The sequence below is a fragment of the Phaseolus vulgaris genome, chromosome 9 (assembly GCF_000499845.2).
Source record: "Phaseolus vulgaris cultivar G19833 chromosome 9, P. vulgaris v2.0, whole genome shotgun sequence".
Taxonomy (NCBI): Eukaryota; Viridiplantae; Streptophyta; class Magnoliopsida; order Fabales; family Fabaceae; genus Phaseolus; species Phaseolus vulgaris.
In genome coordinates this window covers 464,905-481,531 of record NC_023751.2, presented here as the reverse complement: position 1 = coordinate 481,531, position 16,627 = coordinate 464,905, and the positions used below count along the sequence as shown (strand labels likewise).

Below are 16,627 nucleotides of genomic sequence, written 5' to 3'. Positions count from 1 at the left end.
TATTATTAGATATAATTAGATATTATTTGATATTATGAGATATTATAGATATTGTTAGATATCTCATATTTATGTAATGGGCTTAGCCCATATGTTTCTTTTCCTATATAAACATAACCCTATGTGTTCAATATACACAAGGGATTTATCCTATTCTTTCTTTTCCTTTAATATGGTATCTAGAGCATAAGGTTAGGATTGAGGGTTCAATTTTTATTGGTGAACCCACTATTCACTGGAATTTTCCAGCCACCGCCCCACTGTCTCGCCAGAGCTACCACTACCTCGTCGGAGCAGCCGTTGGACCCTCGCCGGACTCGTCGCCGGAATCTCGTTGGAACCGTCGCCGAATCTCGTCGGAGTCGTTGCCAGAATCTCGTCGGATCCTCCACTGGAGATGCTGCCGGAATCGTTGTCGGAGCCTTCATCTTTGTTGCTGCCGCCAATTAACCGATGACTGGATTTGTCCTATCTTCTATGGCTTCTTCTGCTTCCGTTACCACTGTGGCTTCTTCCGCAGTCATTATGCCGGATTCATCTATTTATACTAATTTCGTCAATGTTCATCTTTCCATTAACAAATTGGATGGAACCAATTATGACACTTGGGCATCAGATATTAAATTATGGCTTAAGAGTCAAGGTTATGTTGATCATCTTACTCTTGCTGAAAATGAGGTTTTCCGTTGGTTGAAAATTGATGCTCAATTATGCATTGTTATCAAATCGACCATTCACTCATCTTTAAAACAAATTTTTCGTACCTATGAGACATGTTCAGAAGTTTGGGAACAAGCAAAATTATTATACACCAATGATACTCAACGTCTTTATGGTGTGTGTCAAAATCTTCTCACAATTGTTGCTCCCAAACGTCTTGATGGTACAATGGCAGAATATCTAGGTAAACTTCATGCTCTTCTTCATGATTTTAATGAGTTATTACCTCCTGCCTCTACTCCTTCTCAAGAACTAGAACAAAGATCCAAGTTCTTCATGTTATTGGGTTTACATGGCCTTCCTGATGATTATTCTCAAGTTCGTGATCAAATTTTAGGATCTCCTATTGTGCCCAATTTTACTTTCACTTGTTTTACCCTTTTGCGCGTGCCAGGTAAACACACCACTGATATAACGTCTCATGTTGATGACTCTTCTGCTTTAGTCTCTCAGCATAATGATTGTACTCGCCCTCACAAGCTGGGCAAAGGGCGTCACAAGTGTGACCATTGTGGCAAACTTGGCCACAAAATTGACAGATGTTATGCCTTACATGGTTGTCCTCCTAGATCTGTTGCGGTTGCTCAAATTGCCCCTGTGCAACCTTCTACCATGGACCATACTTCAATTGATACCCCAGGCCAGCCTGCTATTTTCAATGAATTTCTTAAATGGTATGAGGATCGTCAGAACCCTAGTTCGACGGCTCCTGTTGCACATTCAGGTACATCTTTTGTTGGCCTCACTCACTCCACTTCCCATGGCCCTTGGGTTCTAGATTCAGGTGCCACTAATCACATTACTGGTAATAAATCTTTTTTCTCTTCCCTATCTACTACGGGTTATTTACCTTCAGTTACCATGGCCAATGGATATAGAGTACCATCACATGGTGTTGGTATTATTAATCTTTTTTCTTATTTATCTATTGATAATGTTCTTTATGTCCCTGGGTCTCCATTTAACTTATTATCCATTAGTTGTCTCACCCGTTCCCTTGATTGTGTTATTTCTTTTACCAAAGATTCTATTACTTTACAGGACCGGAGTTCGGGACGGATGATTGACACCAGATGTGAGTCTCGTGGACTTTATCAGCTACAGATCTCTGCACATGTTGGCGCAATTATGGATTCTCCATCTCTCATTCATGCTCGGTTGGGTCATCCTAATCTTGCCAAGATGCAGCAGCTTGTTCCAAGTTTGTCTAATGTGTCTACTTTGTGTGAGTCGTGTCAGTTAGGGAAGCACATTCGTAGTTCTTTTCCTAGTAGTGTCTCACAACGTGCTTCATCTCCTTTTGCCTTAGTTCACTCTGACATTTGGGGACCAAATCGTATTAAGTCTAATTTAGGATTTCAGTATTTTGTTACTTTTATTGATGATTATTCAAGATGTACTTGGATATTTTTAATGAAAAACCGTTCTAAGTTGTTTTCTATATTTCAAATATTTTACAATGAAATTAAAAATCAATTTGGAATTTCCATCTGAATTTTGCACAGTGATAATGGACGTGAGTATCTTTCTCATTCTTTTAAAAATTTTATGGCTTCTCATGGTATTCTTCATCAAACTTCATGTGCTTATACACCTCAACAAAATGGGGTAGCTGAGCGCAAGAATAAACATCTTGTTGAAACAACTCGTACTATTTTAATCCATGGTGATGTTCCTCGGTGTTTTTGGGGTGATGTTGTTCTTAGTGCATGTTATCTCATTAATCGCATGCCATCTTCAGTTTTAGATAACAAAATTCCTCATTCTATTTTATTTCCACATGACCCTCTCCGCTCTTTACCTCCCAAAGTTTTTGGGTCCACATGTTTTGTTCATAATTTTAGTCCTAGTCTTGATAAATTATCTCCTAAGTCACACAAATGTGTCTTTTTAGGGTTCACTAGATCACAAAAAGGATATAAATGTCTCACCGTCTTTAAACCGTTATTTTATTTCAGCAGATGTCACCTTCAGTGAATCTTCCCTTTACTTTAAGTCTTGTCCTTCTCCTTAAATTTCTTCATCTAATCAAGTTAATATTCCTCTTGTTGTGCCTAGTGCACCTAACGATTCACCACCGCCACCAAATCTTTAGGTGTATAGTCGTCTTCAAACGTCTCATCGTCCATCAGCAGACTCTATTCTGGTGCCAACACCTCATCCCCCTCCGGCTCCTACAGTTGAACCTCCGACTATTGAACCTGATCTTCCTATTGTTGTGCGTAAATGATGGAGATCAAGCTCAAGTGGACATGGAGGCCAATCATCAAGAGCAAGAAGAGGTTGAGGCTCAAATGGAGGACGCTCATGGAGTTAGTAGCCCACCTCAAAGGCTTACAAGGAGCATGTTCAAGGCTTTAGGAGCTAATGGACGTTTGTTTTCTCTTTTTGTAATTTCTTTGTTTGAAGGTGCTTAGAGGGAAACATAAGAAACCTCTTTTGTAAAAGCATCTTTAGGTCTTTAGTTTAGGAAACTTAGGGGGTGTGCGTTTAGTATAGAGGTGTAGACGTAATAGGGAGGTGCCAAAGTAAGAGAGGAAGTCACACCTTCCTCATGCTCTAGGATTGGCGCCACTTTCATGTCATTTGGGGGGGAATTTTGAATTTAATTAGCTTTGCATTTCAGCACCTCTAGGCTATAAATAAAGGTGCTTAGCTTGTACAATTCAGATTTGAATTTTGAATTAGAGAAAATCTACTCAATTTGAGAGAGAATTGGAGAGCTTTGTGCCTTCCTCACTTAGTCTTATCTTGAGAGTTCTTAGTTACCTCAAGTGGCGGCATAGCACACTCATCTTGGAGTCTCCATCCTCTAAGTGGCGTGTTCATCCAACCAATCCTTCCATCTTCATGAGCTTTCTCTTCTCCTTCCTTCCTTCTCTTTTTATGTTCATGTCTTAGCTTGTGTTCTTTGCTTTTTCAGTTTCGGTATTCTAGTTCCTTTGTGTTTTGCTTCGGTTCCTTTTATTTCTGTCATTCATCTTTGCTTCTTCTTCATTTCTAGTTGTTGTTTTGATTCAATTGACAATACATGAATCTTCCATGTGAGTTTGGGTTTTGGTACTAGTCTTGGTGAGTTCTTGAACATAGAACCTTGATCCAATTCTATCATAAAGTGCCTATCTCATATCCAACTCAAGTTGATTCCTAAGAATGTCAAGAATCATTCATATTGTGCTATTGGAATCACATCAGTAAAGGTATACGTTCTACTTGTAATCATTATCCACATTATACTGCTTTGAGTTACCATAGACTATCTTAACCCTTTTATACTTGTCTTTCGTCTATTTCTTCTATATCCATTCCAAAATCTGTAGGTGATGCCTTAGCTCATCCTGGTTGGCGTCAGGCCATGCTTGATGAAATGAATGTGCTTCAGAATAATGGAACTTGGGAACTTGTTCCTTTACCATCTAAAAATTGTTGGTTGCAAGTGGATTTTTGCTATCAAAGTTGGTCTTGATGGTACTATTGATCGTCTCAAAGCTCGTCTTGTGGCTAAGGGTTATACCCAAATTTTTGGTTTAGACTATGGTGATATTTTTTCTGCAGTAGCAAAGATGGCCTCTGTTCGCTTATTCATAGCTATGGCTGCTCTTCAACAATGGCCTCTTTATCAACTGGATGTTAAAAATGCTTTTCTTAATGGGGATTTGCAGGAAGAAATTTATATGGAGCAACCTCTCGGTTTTGTTGCTTAGGGGGAATCTTCTGGATTGGTATGTCGTCTTCGCAAATCCTTATATGGCCTCAAGCAGTCTCCTAGGGCTTGGTTTGGAAAATTTAGCAATGTTGTTCAACAATTTGGTATGACTCGCAGTGAAGGAGATCATTCAGTTTTTTATCGTCACTTGAGTGTTGGGTGTATCTATCTTGTAGTATATGTTGATGACATTGTTCTTACAAGCAGTGATCACCATGGCATCTCACAAGTAAAACAACACCTTTGTCAACACTTTCAGACCAAAGATCTTGACAAACTCAGATATTTCTTGGGGATTGAGGTAGCACAATCCAATACTGGTATTGTTATCTCTCAAAGAAAATACGCATTAGATATTTTGGAGGAAATTGGGTTGATGAATTCGAAATCAGTTGATACTCCCATGGATCCCAATGTCAAGCTTCTACCCAATCAGGGGGAGCCTCTTTCAGATCCTGAGAAGTACAGGAGATTAGTTGGAAAATTGAACTATCTCACTGTTACTCATCCTGATATTTCCTTTGCAGTCAGTGTGGCGAGTCAATTTCTTAATTCTCCATGCGAAGATCATTGGAATGCAGTCATTCGTACAGTGAAGTACATTAAAGGCTCTCCTGGAAAAGGTTTGTTATATGGTCATAATAACCATACTAAAGTCGTTTGTTATTCAGATGCTGATTGGGCAGGATCTCCATCTGATAGAAGATCAACTTCTAGTTATTGTGTCTCCATTGGTGATAACTTGATCTCTTGGAAGAGCAAGAAACAAAGTGTTGTGGCAAGATCTAGTGCAGAAGCATAATATAGAGCTATGACATCGGCTACTTGTGAGCTTATTAGGCTTAAACAGTTACTTAAAGAATTACAATTTGGAGAGGTTACTCAAATGACACTTATATGTGATAATCAGGTTGCTCTTCATATTAGCTCAAATCCAGTTTTTCACGAAAGGACAAAACATATTGAGATTGATTGTCATTTCATTCGAGAAAAAATTATATCGGGAGATATCAAGACTGAGTTTGTTAATTCAAATAATCAATTAGCAGATATTTTTACTAAACCCTTATGAGGGCCTAGGATTGATTACATTTGTAACAAGCTGGATACATATGATCTATATGCACCAACTTGAGGGGGAGTGTTAGATATTATTAGATATAATTAGATATTATGAGATATTATAGATATTGTTAGATATCTCATATGTATGTAATGGGCTTAGCCCATATGTTTCTTTTCCTATATAAACATAACCCTATGTGTTCAATATACACAAGGGATTTATCCTATTCTTTCTTTTCCTTTAATAAACTTAAAGGAAAAATGAGCCAAAAATGAACTTAATCTATTTGAAATTTTGTCTGAGCAATCTTGTAGAGTTCACTTCTAGGAGTCCAATGGCAGACTCCGATCGTCAAACTGATAAACGAGGAGATCAAAATCTTACAGAGAAGGGAGAGAAAAGAAAAAGGAACAAAATTTCACTTACTCTATCAGATATTCTAGTTGGGCATTCTTGTACCACTTCTTTATAGGTTATTTTCTAAATCTTACATTTTATATAGAATATTTCTTTGATTTTATATTACGTAAAGTGAGTAGTTTTTGTTGGAATGTTACAAAACCAAACTTCAATTAAATTTTATCAATATTAGTGTAATTTAGTATTTTAATTTAAGAAATTGTTGTATTTTAGTATATATTTGGAAAACTGATTTAAAATTTATTGTATTCTAACATAATAAAAAAAAAAACGAGTATCGCAGTTGGAGACGAGATTAAAAAGTAGGAAAAAGAAGAAAACATTATATGTTCTTTTTCTCATTATAAATTGAGACAAAACAATTCACATGGATTTTATATTGAGATGATTTTATAAAACTATAATAATTTTGGCCTAAAATTGTTCTTTTTACTAGTTTAGTAAATTGCGAAATAAAACTTATAAACTAGATATACATGAAATATTTTTTAAATAATTATATAAACAAAAAATAACCATTTTTTTATCTATTTAACCAATTTTCATCAATTCTTTTAAAAATATCATTAATATTTGAGATATTGAATGCTTTCATCAACCCGTTTAAAAATATAATTAATATTTGAGATATTGAATCTTAATATACAAAGAAAAATAAAACTGTTTGAAGAGGTTAACTAATTTAATCTATCAGACATTGGTTACTTGGTAGGTCAATCCAATTCGATTTATTTATCAATGAGTTTAAAAAAAATTAAGTCTGATTCGATCCACCACGAATTGGTGACTTATCCATGCTAATTCAGTTAATTTTTTTTAAAAATCCAGTTATTTATTTTATTTTTTCTTCAATCCATCTTTTTCTAATATAAATGTTTCTAATATGAACAATCAAATATTGCATAAATATAATTCAATTTTTTTTAAATCATTATTTATTATAAACACCAATAAATAATCACGAGGTTGCTCCATTTTTTTTCTAGAGATTGCGTTGTTGTTAAACACTATACAAATTATTATAAATAATGAATAAAGTTATTATCAATAAAACACAATATTAAAATTTATAATAAAATAATACATCTTTATTTACTTTAAAATTAAATAATCTCAAAAATTTACTTTTAGTTCATTTCTCTTCAACTAAATAATTTCTATTTTCATTTTATTTATTTCCCGACTCACATCACATACCATCAATCATTAATATTATACTTTTTGAAATACTACACGTTTTTTTTAACTCACATTAAATTTTGGAAAGAAAAAATAAGTAAAAGAATGGAGTAGGATTGGATAATTATTATAGAATTAACTTCAATCATAAGAGAATGAAAGATGTTATTGTCGGTTGACTTCAGGTTGAATGTCCTTCTGGATCTACCTCTTCTGAAGTCGAGTCCAAACCTTCCTGTTGTATTAGTATAAGGCTTCGTTGAGATCCTACTTGTTGATTACACTCTGACGATCAAGTCAGCTAGGGCTCACCAAAAGTAAACAAGTTTTCAGTCTAGTGTGCAAAAATAGCGTACCTTTACTTGGAGACTTACTGTCCTTTTATTATCGTACATGCAACATGCAATCACTCTCCCTGGAGATAAGCGAATCTTAACTTAAAATAATTATATTAAACTTTTATTTGCAACAGAAAATCACCTGTCACATACGCCTATGATAGTTATGTGTTATCCGCAGGTTCACTTTTTATTACCAAAGCATCTCCCTATCTTACTAGGGTTAATAGCAACTAGCCACATGCAACAGAAAAATATTGCCTCAATAATAGCAATACGTACAATAATAATAAGATTATATTTAACAAGATTATATTCATCACCCCAAACATATCTCTAAGCAGGTATATTAATAAAATTACTTTAACCACGTGCTTTAGGTCTGTCCTGAAAAAGGACCACCCGCATAGGTCTTGTCCAGACCCAATCAACCAAATTGACTTTCCACGATCAAAAGAACCGAGCATCCAAACATTTTACCGAAAAACGAGTATTAGTCCGTACAAAAGATATGTTCAACCTCACAATATATTTCAAAAATCACTTTCATAATTATTCCTCAATGCCTTGAAATAAACATCATTAACTTTAGCCACATAAAAAACAACATACGAATCTAAAAATTGAGTTTTCTAGTTAGATAGTTATGGGCCATTATGGGCCTCAGTATATCAACATGATGCCAAACAAGTTATAAAAAGGTCCAATAAAACAAATTATGCCAACAAACCTAAAATAGTCTATAAACGTTGTTCAATACATAAATCATGTTTTATTTATGAAGACTAATATTAAAAGGAATAAAAATTCTAAAAAAATAACAGCTCACTATAGTAAAAATGGATAAAAAAAAATATAGATCCTCATCTTGTCGTAGATAAGGAATGAAAAACATTATAAGTTAAAATAATTAAGCAATGAAAAAAAGTACTACAAAAGAACCAAAAAATTTCAAATGTTTACCCTTTGTTCAACCATTATGCTATTTAATAATTTTTTGGTCATTAATATAAAAAAAAATATATAAACACAGATACCAACTAAAATAGTTAATTAGATTGATTTTGTTGAATTTTTAAAAACATGTTACCAATATACCAAATTACATTTGTAGACTTCTATTCTCATTATTTATTAATAACATTAATAACACATATTCATATTATTTAATAGGATAAATAAGGAAATTAAAGTTGATGATTCATTAAAAACTTAAACATCTTATAAAGATGGTCACCAATATCTTCTAAACTAGTTCCAAACTAGGAAATAGTCATCCTCTTTCTTAAAAATAATAATTTAAAATAGAAACATATCTTAATTATTTAGTAAAAAAATCATAAATAAATTTATTCAAATGAAATTCAATTAATATTTATCAAATATAATATAGAAATTGAGTTTTATAAATTGAAAAAATTATTTAAAAAATTGACTGAAAGTGGTAAACTATGTAGTGACAGTAAAAAAAGTTTATTTTAAATTATTGTATAGTAAATTTATTAAATTAAAGTTGTATGATGATAGTTCATAATCAACTGATATTAAAAAATTATTTTTATCTGTTCAACTTATATTTATTTATTTTTAGTTTATGTAAAACGGGTAATTTCTTTTTATTTTGGTTCATACTTTTTTGTTTTTTATTTCTCTAAAATTTAGATCACTACTTTGTATCCTAATATTATAAGAGACTAATTGATTATTTAAGTGTTAGAAAAAAAAACATTAGTAACATATACTATTATTTTGATATAATGTTTCATGTGACACCTACAATTTTTTTAAGATTCACAAAATAAATGGGTATTGAAAAGCAAAAATAGTGATCTAAAATTTTAGTGGGATAAAATCAAATATTATTTTTATAGAAACTAAAATCAATATTCAAATATTTTATAAGATTGAAAAATAATTATTTTATAATTATAGGAAAAAAATATAATAAAAAAATCAAAACTCATTATATTTTTAATACTAAAAACATATACTAATCTTGTTTTTTTTTAATTTACTTTATTTTACTTCGTATAATATTATTATTTTTTCTTTTATTATATTATATACTTATGATATGTACATTGAATAAAAAAATACACTTGTATTACTTATGAATAGGAGTAGATGAATAAAATTGGATGACTCAAATCCATATGTTTAGTAATTTTAAAATTCTAAATTTACATTATAAAATTTGTCATATATATTATTTACATAAATGTATTATATAGAAAATATATTATTATTACATAAACAGGTCAACCTAGGTCTAATAAACTTCTTTTTAGAGTCTAAATTCTTGTTAAAAATATTTTTTAGAAACCATAACTTGAATATTTTTTAATAAACAAGCCAGACAACCTAGCTTTTTGATGAGATTGAGGGAAGACCCTCAGTATGTCTTAATTATTTTCACCCTAATATTGGTTTGTGCTTATTTCACTCAGCCATTTCTAACAATCAATTCTAACATGCTTGTCTGAAATTCTAGAATTAATAAATACTTTTTGAAAATGCAAATTCGTAATAGGTTATTTTGCATTCAAAAATGAAACTTTGAAATAGAATTAAAAAACTAAAATCACATTTTACATTTTGAAAAGACAAACCCAGAATACAAATAATAAAAAAATCAAAACATAAAATCCAGAAACATGTTTCAAAAATGTTATTCCAAAAAAATATGAAAGCCTAATTAAAATATAAATGATACATTTCAAAAAAGAAATTCTAGAAAACAAAATCTAAAAACATATTTCAAAAATATTATTCCAAAAAGCAGTTATAGGAAGTCTGATAGAGAAATGTGTTAGGGAAACTCAAATTGAGAAAGAAATTTCAGAAACCCAAATCCAAAACACTGCCCCCACTCCTATTTAAAATTAAAAAAAAAAAACACATTTTTATCATCTCACATCAATAATAGGGTGGAAGTTAGAATTGATTAGGTACGGAAAGTAACCATAAAAAATTTGAATTGTGAATGACAAATAAATTAGATCTTTCTAAAAAACTCGTACCAGTCTACTACTAGGCCCAAATTGTGTTATAAAAACATTAGATTGTGCATGATAAAACATACTCTAATCATTCACATGCATGATACTCCGATCCAAGTATATGAATAATGGGAACAAACCAACCATCTGTTAATCATTTACTGGGTTACTAGTTATTTAGAGTATGTTTTATTTTTATTTAATTATTACTGGTAAATAGTAACTTGTTTCTTTCATTTCAGTTCTTTCAATTATATGATTCATTTTTCACCAAACCATAAACAAAAAATTTAACACAAAAAACAGCTATTACCAATTCCAAAATGGAAAGACCCATGAAATACGTTTTCATTGCTAGCCAAATCATTACATGCACCAGTTTCAACAGCCCAAAAAATATATATAAGGTCAGATGATATGGCATAACACAATCAATAAAGAAAAAAAGAGAGGAAGCTTAAGAAGCTTTATTAAGTAAAGATAGCCCTAATTATACAAACAAACACCACAAATGGCGAATTGAACTTTCACACAATTGCTAAAGCCTGAAAATGCTGCCTGAACATAGCTAATCTCGCAACAACTAGTAATTACCTCCCTCACCCCCTTTAAAAGGAGGTTAAAACAGATGGGTGGTCAAAGAATATTTAGCACAACTCCTTTCTTAGTCGGCTCTAGACTGGCCAGCACGAGAAGACAGGATAATACCAACAATGAGACCATAGAGGGCAAGAGCTTCAGCAAAAATGAGGATGAGAATCATTCCAACAAAAAGTTTTGGTTGCTGTGCATTGGCTCTGCAGAAGTAGATTGATTCAATCGGTAAAATTGTAAGAAAAGAATCAACAGTCAAATTCAACAACAAATGCATGATAGTAAAGGCAAATACATGTTCCAAGAAGGATAATATGTTATTTGACAGCTGAAAAGGCTAGAGACATAATGAACTGTAATGGTTCAGCAATGAAAGATATATTCAGGAAACAGGACAATGATATACAAATGCATGTAGAATGTATTTCATGTAACTTGTAAGAGTTAGTGGATCCAAGAGTTGAATGTACCCATACAATGTTGAATTCAATAAGACCTAAAAATATCAGCAAATAAGAAACAAATGATATATCAGAAAAGAAGTAGAAAAGGGTTATACCTAACACCAGCATCACCAACAATACCAATAGCCATGCCAGCAGACAGCCCAGCCAAGCCACAGGCAAGACCAGAGGAGAGATGTGCGTAACCATCAAAGAGGTAATAAGATTTGGCCTTTGGATTAATACCGGTACTAATAATAACAGCAATAATAAGGCCATAAATACCCAAAACTCCAGCCATAACAACTGGAACAATAGACTTCATCACTAGCTCAGGTCTCATTACACCCATGGAAGCCACGCCCACACCACTCTTTGCTGTTCCATAGGCAGCTCCCATGCCTGTCAACAATTCAAATTGAAATTGAAATTCCTAATAAGCTCAAAATTTTATCACTTAATTTCGAACAACCCTAAGATTCGATCAATCACTTTCACAAGCGTGACAAATTACTCTTTGACATGAAATTATTCCGATTTCCTCACAGACACAGATCAAACAGTTTTCAGATTTCATACTTAACTAAACTATTTGCGGTAACTAAGTGAATCTCCAACATCAATTGTTACATATTCAACAACCGTGACCTTCTACACCTAAAGGAATATAATAATTGAGAAGAAATATACGGTTCTGAGCATTGGAACAAAAAATTGGATTAAAAGTGAGATTCACGAATGGATTATATAAATAATGAAACGCTAAACACGGATCTAATGGAAGTGATTGGGGAGATGAAGAGAGTGGATTACAGGAGAAGACGAGGGCAGCTGCGGCTCCGAGGAAGCCGAAAAACGGTGCCGTTTCATCACCGCTGAAGCCAGCCATGACCGTTGATGGATCTGCAACGACGTCGGATAGATCTGAGAAATTCAAATTCTCGGCAGAGACCGATCTCTGAGCGTGTCTCGATGATTCTATTGCCGTGAAGAAAACGTGGGATTTCCATGTCTATTCCCTTTATAATCTCACGCTCTGTACCCGACTTGAATCTCCTATCGAGCGGGTCGAATAACCCAGATTTTCTTACACTCTTAATATGATGGGCCTACAAACTAGGCCCAGGCCCATCTTTTGCTATTATTCAAAATTTTAACCATTCCTTGCCAGCAATTCCCAATCATCAACTAGATAACCCCTAATCATAGGTTTCAGTCTCCATCCTCGCGAAATTTCAGGTTAATTTTTTTTTTTGGAAAATAGAATACAATCTAGAACATGGATAACTAATTATATTTGTTTTGTACACTTTTTTTTCTTATATTTTAATATTTTTTTATCATCTTCAACATTATCTTATCAGTTCTAATAAAAATTCTCCATTAATATTACATTGTTTTTTAATCATCACACTATCTAATCTTTTCGTTTTATTTAAAAAAAACTGATATTTAAATAAAAACTATAAGAGTTTTTGAAAAAAAAATAGAACCCTAAACACAAAAGGCGGATATAAAAATACACTCTTTATAATATTTTATATTCACCATTAACTTTACAATATTTAACTTTTAACTATTTATTTAAAACTAAAAATTATCTAATCTTATAAATAAAATAAAAAAATAACTTATCAGATTTCTTTTTGCAGAACATCATTTATTATTTACAATCAATGATGAATCCATACAAGTACGAACGATTTAATAAAAATATCCAAGGAGATTCTCATATTTTTTTCACATTTCATATATATATATATATATATATATATATATATATATGTATTATCCTAGTTATAATTTAGAATAAAAGAATATAAAAAATTATATAAATGTTGAAAGTAAATTATACACATTTAAACAGTAAAACACTTTGTAAATCACTTATATATTTTGTACCGTCCCGTACCCGGGCGTTGACCAGAAGTCAAAGTCAACACATGGTGGGATCCCTCAAGGGACTCAAGGAAGAGAAGTCAACAGGTTGATCGCTCGTGACGTCGCCAAAGTAAGACGTCGCCAAGAGAGGCATCGCCCAAGAGAGACATCACCCAAGAGAGACATCGTCCAAGTAAGACATCGCCTAAGCAAAGACATCGCCCAAGAGAGACATCGGGCCTCGACAGTTCAGAACAGTAGCAAGGAGAAGAGAAAGGCGGCTTCAAGGCCATAAGTTCTAGTACCAGTAGGGGGTAAACCTGACTCGTGAAGTATCCACACCACTGCTGGGAGACCCTGGGACAGATACGACCCATGAGAGGGCCATGACCAGGGGATAACCACGTGCATGATACGAGAGAAAGGTAGATACACCCCCAGGGCGAGTGACTAGTGATTGGGGCGCATGAGTTGGCACCCAAAAAGTCAACCCACGTGACAGAAGCACTTCGCAGAAAAGAGGGCTCACACGAGGGAAAAACCCTAAGTTGGGTGGCGGCGCTGTGGGACCCTCTGCACAGAATAACGATCAAGTCAGAGGGGCATGTGGCAATGCCCACGTGCTCATTAAAGGTTTCAGGAAAAGTTTGCCAAGGTACGCGTTAAGTAAGTTAAGATTCGTATATTCCAAAGAATGTTTTTTATACGCTTTCAATGCGCTTTAATGATGAGAGATGTATAAAAAGGAACCTTGGGAGCATTTGAAAAGGAGGAGAGAGTTTTAACCTAATTCTCATAGTCACACAGAGCACAAACCCTAATTGTTCTTGACGGCGCACCCAGCTGTGAGCACAAGGCAATTAGGGCAACACAGTTTTAGACCTTCAGTACAGTTTTCGACCACCCTCAGAGCATTGGTTCAAGTGTTCTGATACGGGGGTGCGTCACCTTTTAATGTTTCTCGCTAGCTGACTTGATCGTCGGAGTGCAAACAGCCGCGAGGGCGTCTCTTTGTTCACTTCTTTCAGGTACTCACAGACGGAGCAAAACGAATGTGCCCTAGCTCGCGAGGACAAGCCACGCGCGAAGACGATCCCGGTCAACCGGCGGGAACATTTGGCGCCCACCGTGGGGCTCGATCTAAAACATCAGTCCCACCACGCAAGTTTCTCAGTTCCAGTTGCAGTTTTCAACCCAATTCCTTCGAGATTTTACCAAAAGCCATTGTTCGTTGAGGAATTGGTGCAGTTTTCGTCAATCAATTTTGGTTGAATCTCTGTGCGATCGCGTTCGTTCGAGTTCGAGTTCCTTTGCCCTTTGTAGTTGCACGACGACTAGGAGAAGTTCCAGATGATGAGATCCACGAGACAAGGTTCGACGCGTGCTGAGAGTGAAGAGATGACCATGCAGCAACTCATGGGTATGACGCAGGGATTGCAAGAAGCAATGGCAGCGAAGAAAGCGGAGCAAGAGCGCATGCAAGCGGATCTCGCAGCATCTCAGGCGAGAAACAACGAGCTCCACCGTACCAACGAGGAGCTGCGCCTGAGACTGTCACCCCACCAAGAGAATTCTCAACGCCGTTCTCACAGGCGATCCTAGAGACAGCGACCGCCAACACATCCACGGGGCCCAAGGTAACCTTCACAGGGATAGAGGACCCTGAGGCGCACCTCATTGCGTTCCACACACGGATGATGCTAGTAGGCGGCTCTGATGCCGTAAGGTGCAAACTTTTCATGAGCACCTTGACTGGGATGGCCATGGGTTGGTTTGTCAGCCTCCCAAAGGGTCATATCATGTCTTTCACACAGTTGTCGCAGTTATTCAGAGAGAAGTATCTAGCCAACAGGGCTCCACCCCCAGTTTCATACGACCTGTTCGACGTGAAGCAATATCAAGGTGAGACTTTGAAGGAGTACATAAGCCGTTTTGGGGCGCATGTGGTGAAGGTTGGCACCAAGGAGGAGCCCATGATCGTGTACGCATTCAGAAAAGGGGTGTGTCCTAGGTCTTTCTGCGAGTCAATCATTCGCAATCGCCCCAAGACTTTTGCTGAAATAAGGCGTCATGCGGTGGAACACGTTGCCTCTGAAGGTGAAGTATATGAGAAACTCACAACTGTCGCGCCCGCACGCCCGAGAGCGCATATATGCGCGCAACCCGCCAGAGTCCACGAGGCCGCAACAGGGAGGAAGGACCAAGACAGGAAGCGCACATACGAGACAAGGAGGACCCAACCTAAGGGTCGAGCAGAAGGAAGAAGAGTTTCAAAAGACCTTCCTCGCCTCGAGCGAGTGTAGGCGAGAAGAGTTTCAAAAGACCTCCCTCGCCTCGAGCCAGTGTAGGCGAGAAGGGTTCAAAAAGACCTTCCTCGCCTCGAGCGAGTGTAGGCGAGAAGGGTTTCAAAAGACCTTCCTCGCCTCGAGCGAGTGTAGGCGAGAAGAGTTTCAAAAGACCTTCCTCGCCTCGAGCGAGTGTAGGCGAGAAGAGATTAAGATACATTTGCCTTAGTTTTTCCCTTTCTTGTAAAATCAGAGATCAAAAAAGAGGACAAAGATGGCTTGCCAAGGTAAGGCGTCGCCAAGACAAGGCGTCGCCAAGATAACAATGCCAAGATAAGGTGTCACTAGAACAAAGCGTCACCAGAAGTAGGCGTTGCCGCCAGATAATCAAGCAGAAGTCAAGTCTAAAGCAAGATAAGAGGTATGTCTAGTACAAGTTAAAATCTGGGCGCCTAGTCCTTGATCAGGGGTTAAGGGATTCCTTCGGGACACCCCCTCCTCAAGTATGAACAACTAGCCCCGGTACCAGATATCAGTATAAGTTAAAATCTGGGAGCCTAGTCCTTGATCAGGGATTAAGGGATTCCTTTGGGACGCCCCCTCCTCAAGTTTTATTACAGTTAAAGCATTGTAAGTAGCAATTAACTCGAATAGTTTGAGATGTTTTAAGTTAAAACAGTTTTTCAAGGGGGCACTCTTTTTCCCTAAGGAGGGTTTTTTAACGAGGTCACCCAATAAAGAAGGTTTCGAAAAAGTTATCAAAGTTTCCCAGTTATTAAGTTTGCATGCTCATCGTTTTTTAAGCTTTTGGAAAGAGACTTTGTCGTCCTTGTGTAATTTAGGGCAAATTCAGATCGCATGCATTCAGTACAAAGTTTTAAAGCATAAAGTTTTAAGTCCTCAACGCCATCTGGCGATCGGAGGCACAAGTATGAAGTTTTTAGTTCTCGTCGCCGTGAGCGAGTGTAGGCGAGAAGAGATTAAAAAGTCCTCCTC

At 35.6% G+C, this 16,627-nt stretch overlaps 2 protein-coding genes across 2 annotated transcripts; one reads left to right on the top strand and one right to left on the bottom strand.

Moving 5' to 3' along the window:
- The first annotated feature begins 453 nt into the window (after positions 1-453).
- LOC137820553 (uncharacterized) lies at positions 454-1,178 on the top strand. Its single transcript, XM_068624695.1, has 2 exons — positions 454-1,114; positions 1,174-1,178. Exons 1-2 carry the CDS (start codon positions 454-456, stop codon positions 1,176-1,178), a joined length of 666 nt encoding a protein of 221 aa, XP_068480796.1.
- Positions 1,179-10,737: 9,559 nt separating this feature from the next.
- Positions 10,738-12,479, bottom strand: LOC137823034 (V-type proton ATPase 16 kDa proteolipid subunit-like). The gene is made up of 3 exons (XM_068628111.1): positions 12,279-12,479; positions 11,582-11,867; positions 10,738-11,225 (listed from the first exon to the last, which is right to left on the bottom strand). Exons 1-3 carry the CDS (start codon positions 12,352-12,354, stop codon positions 11,093-11,095), a joined length of 495 nt encoding a protein of 164 aa, XP_068484212.1. The 5' UTR covers positions 12,355-12,479; the 3' UTR covers positions 10,738-11,092.
- Between the last annotated feature and the right edge of the window lie 4,148 nt (positions 12,480-16,627).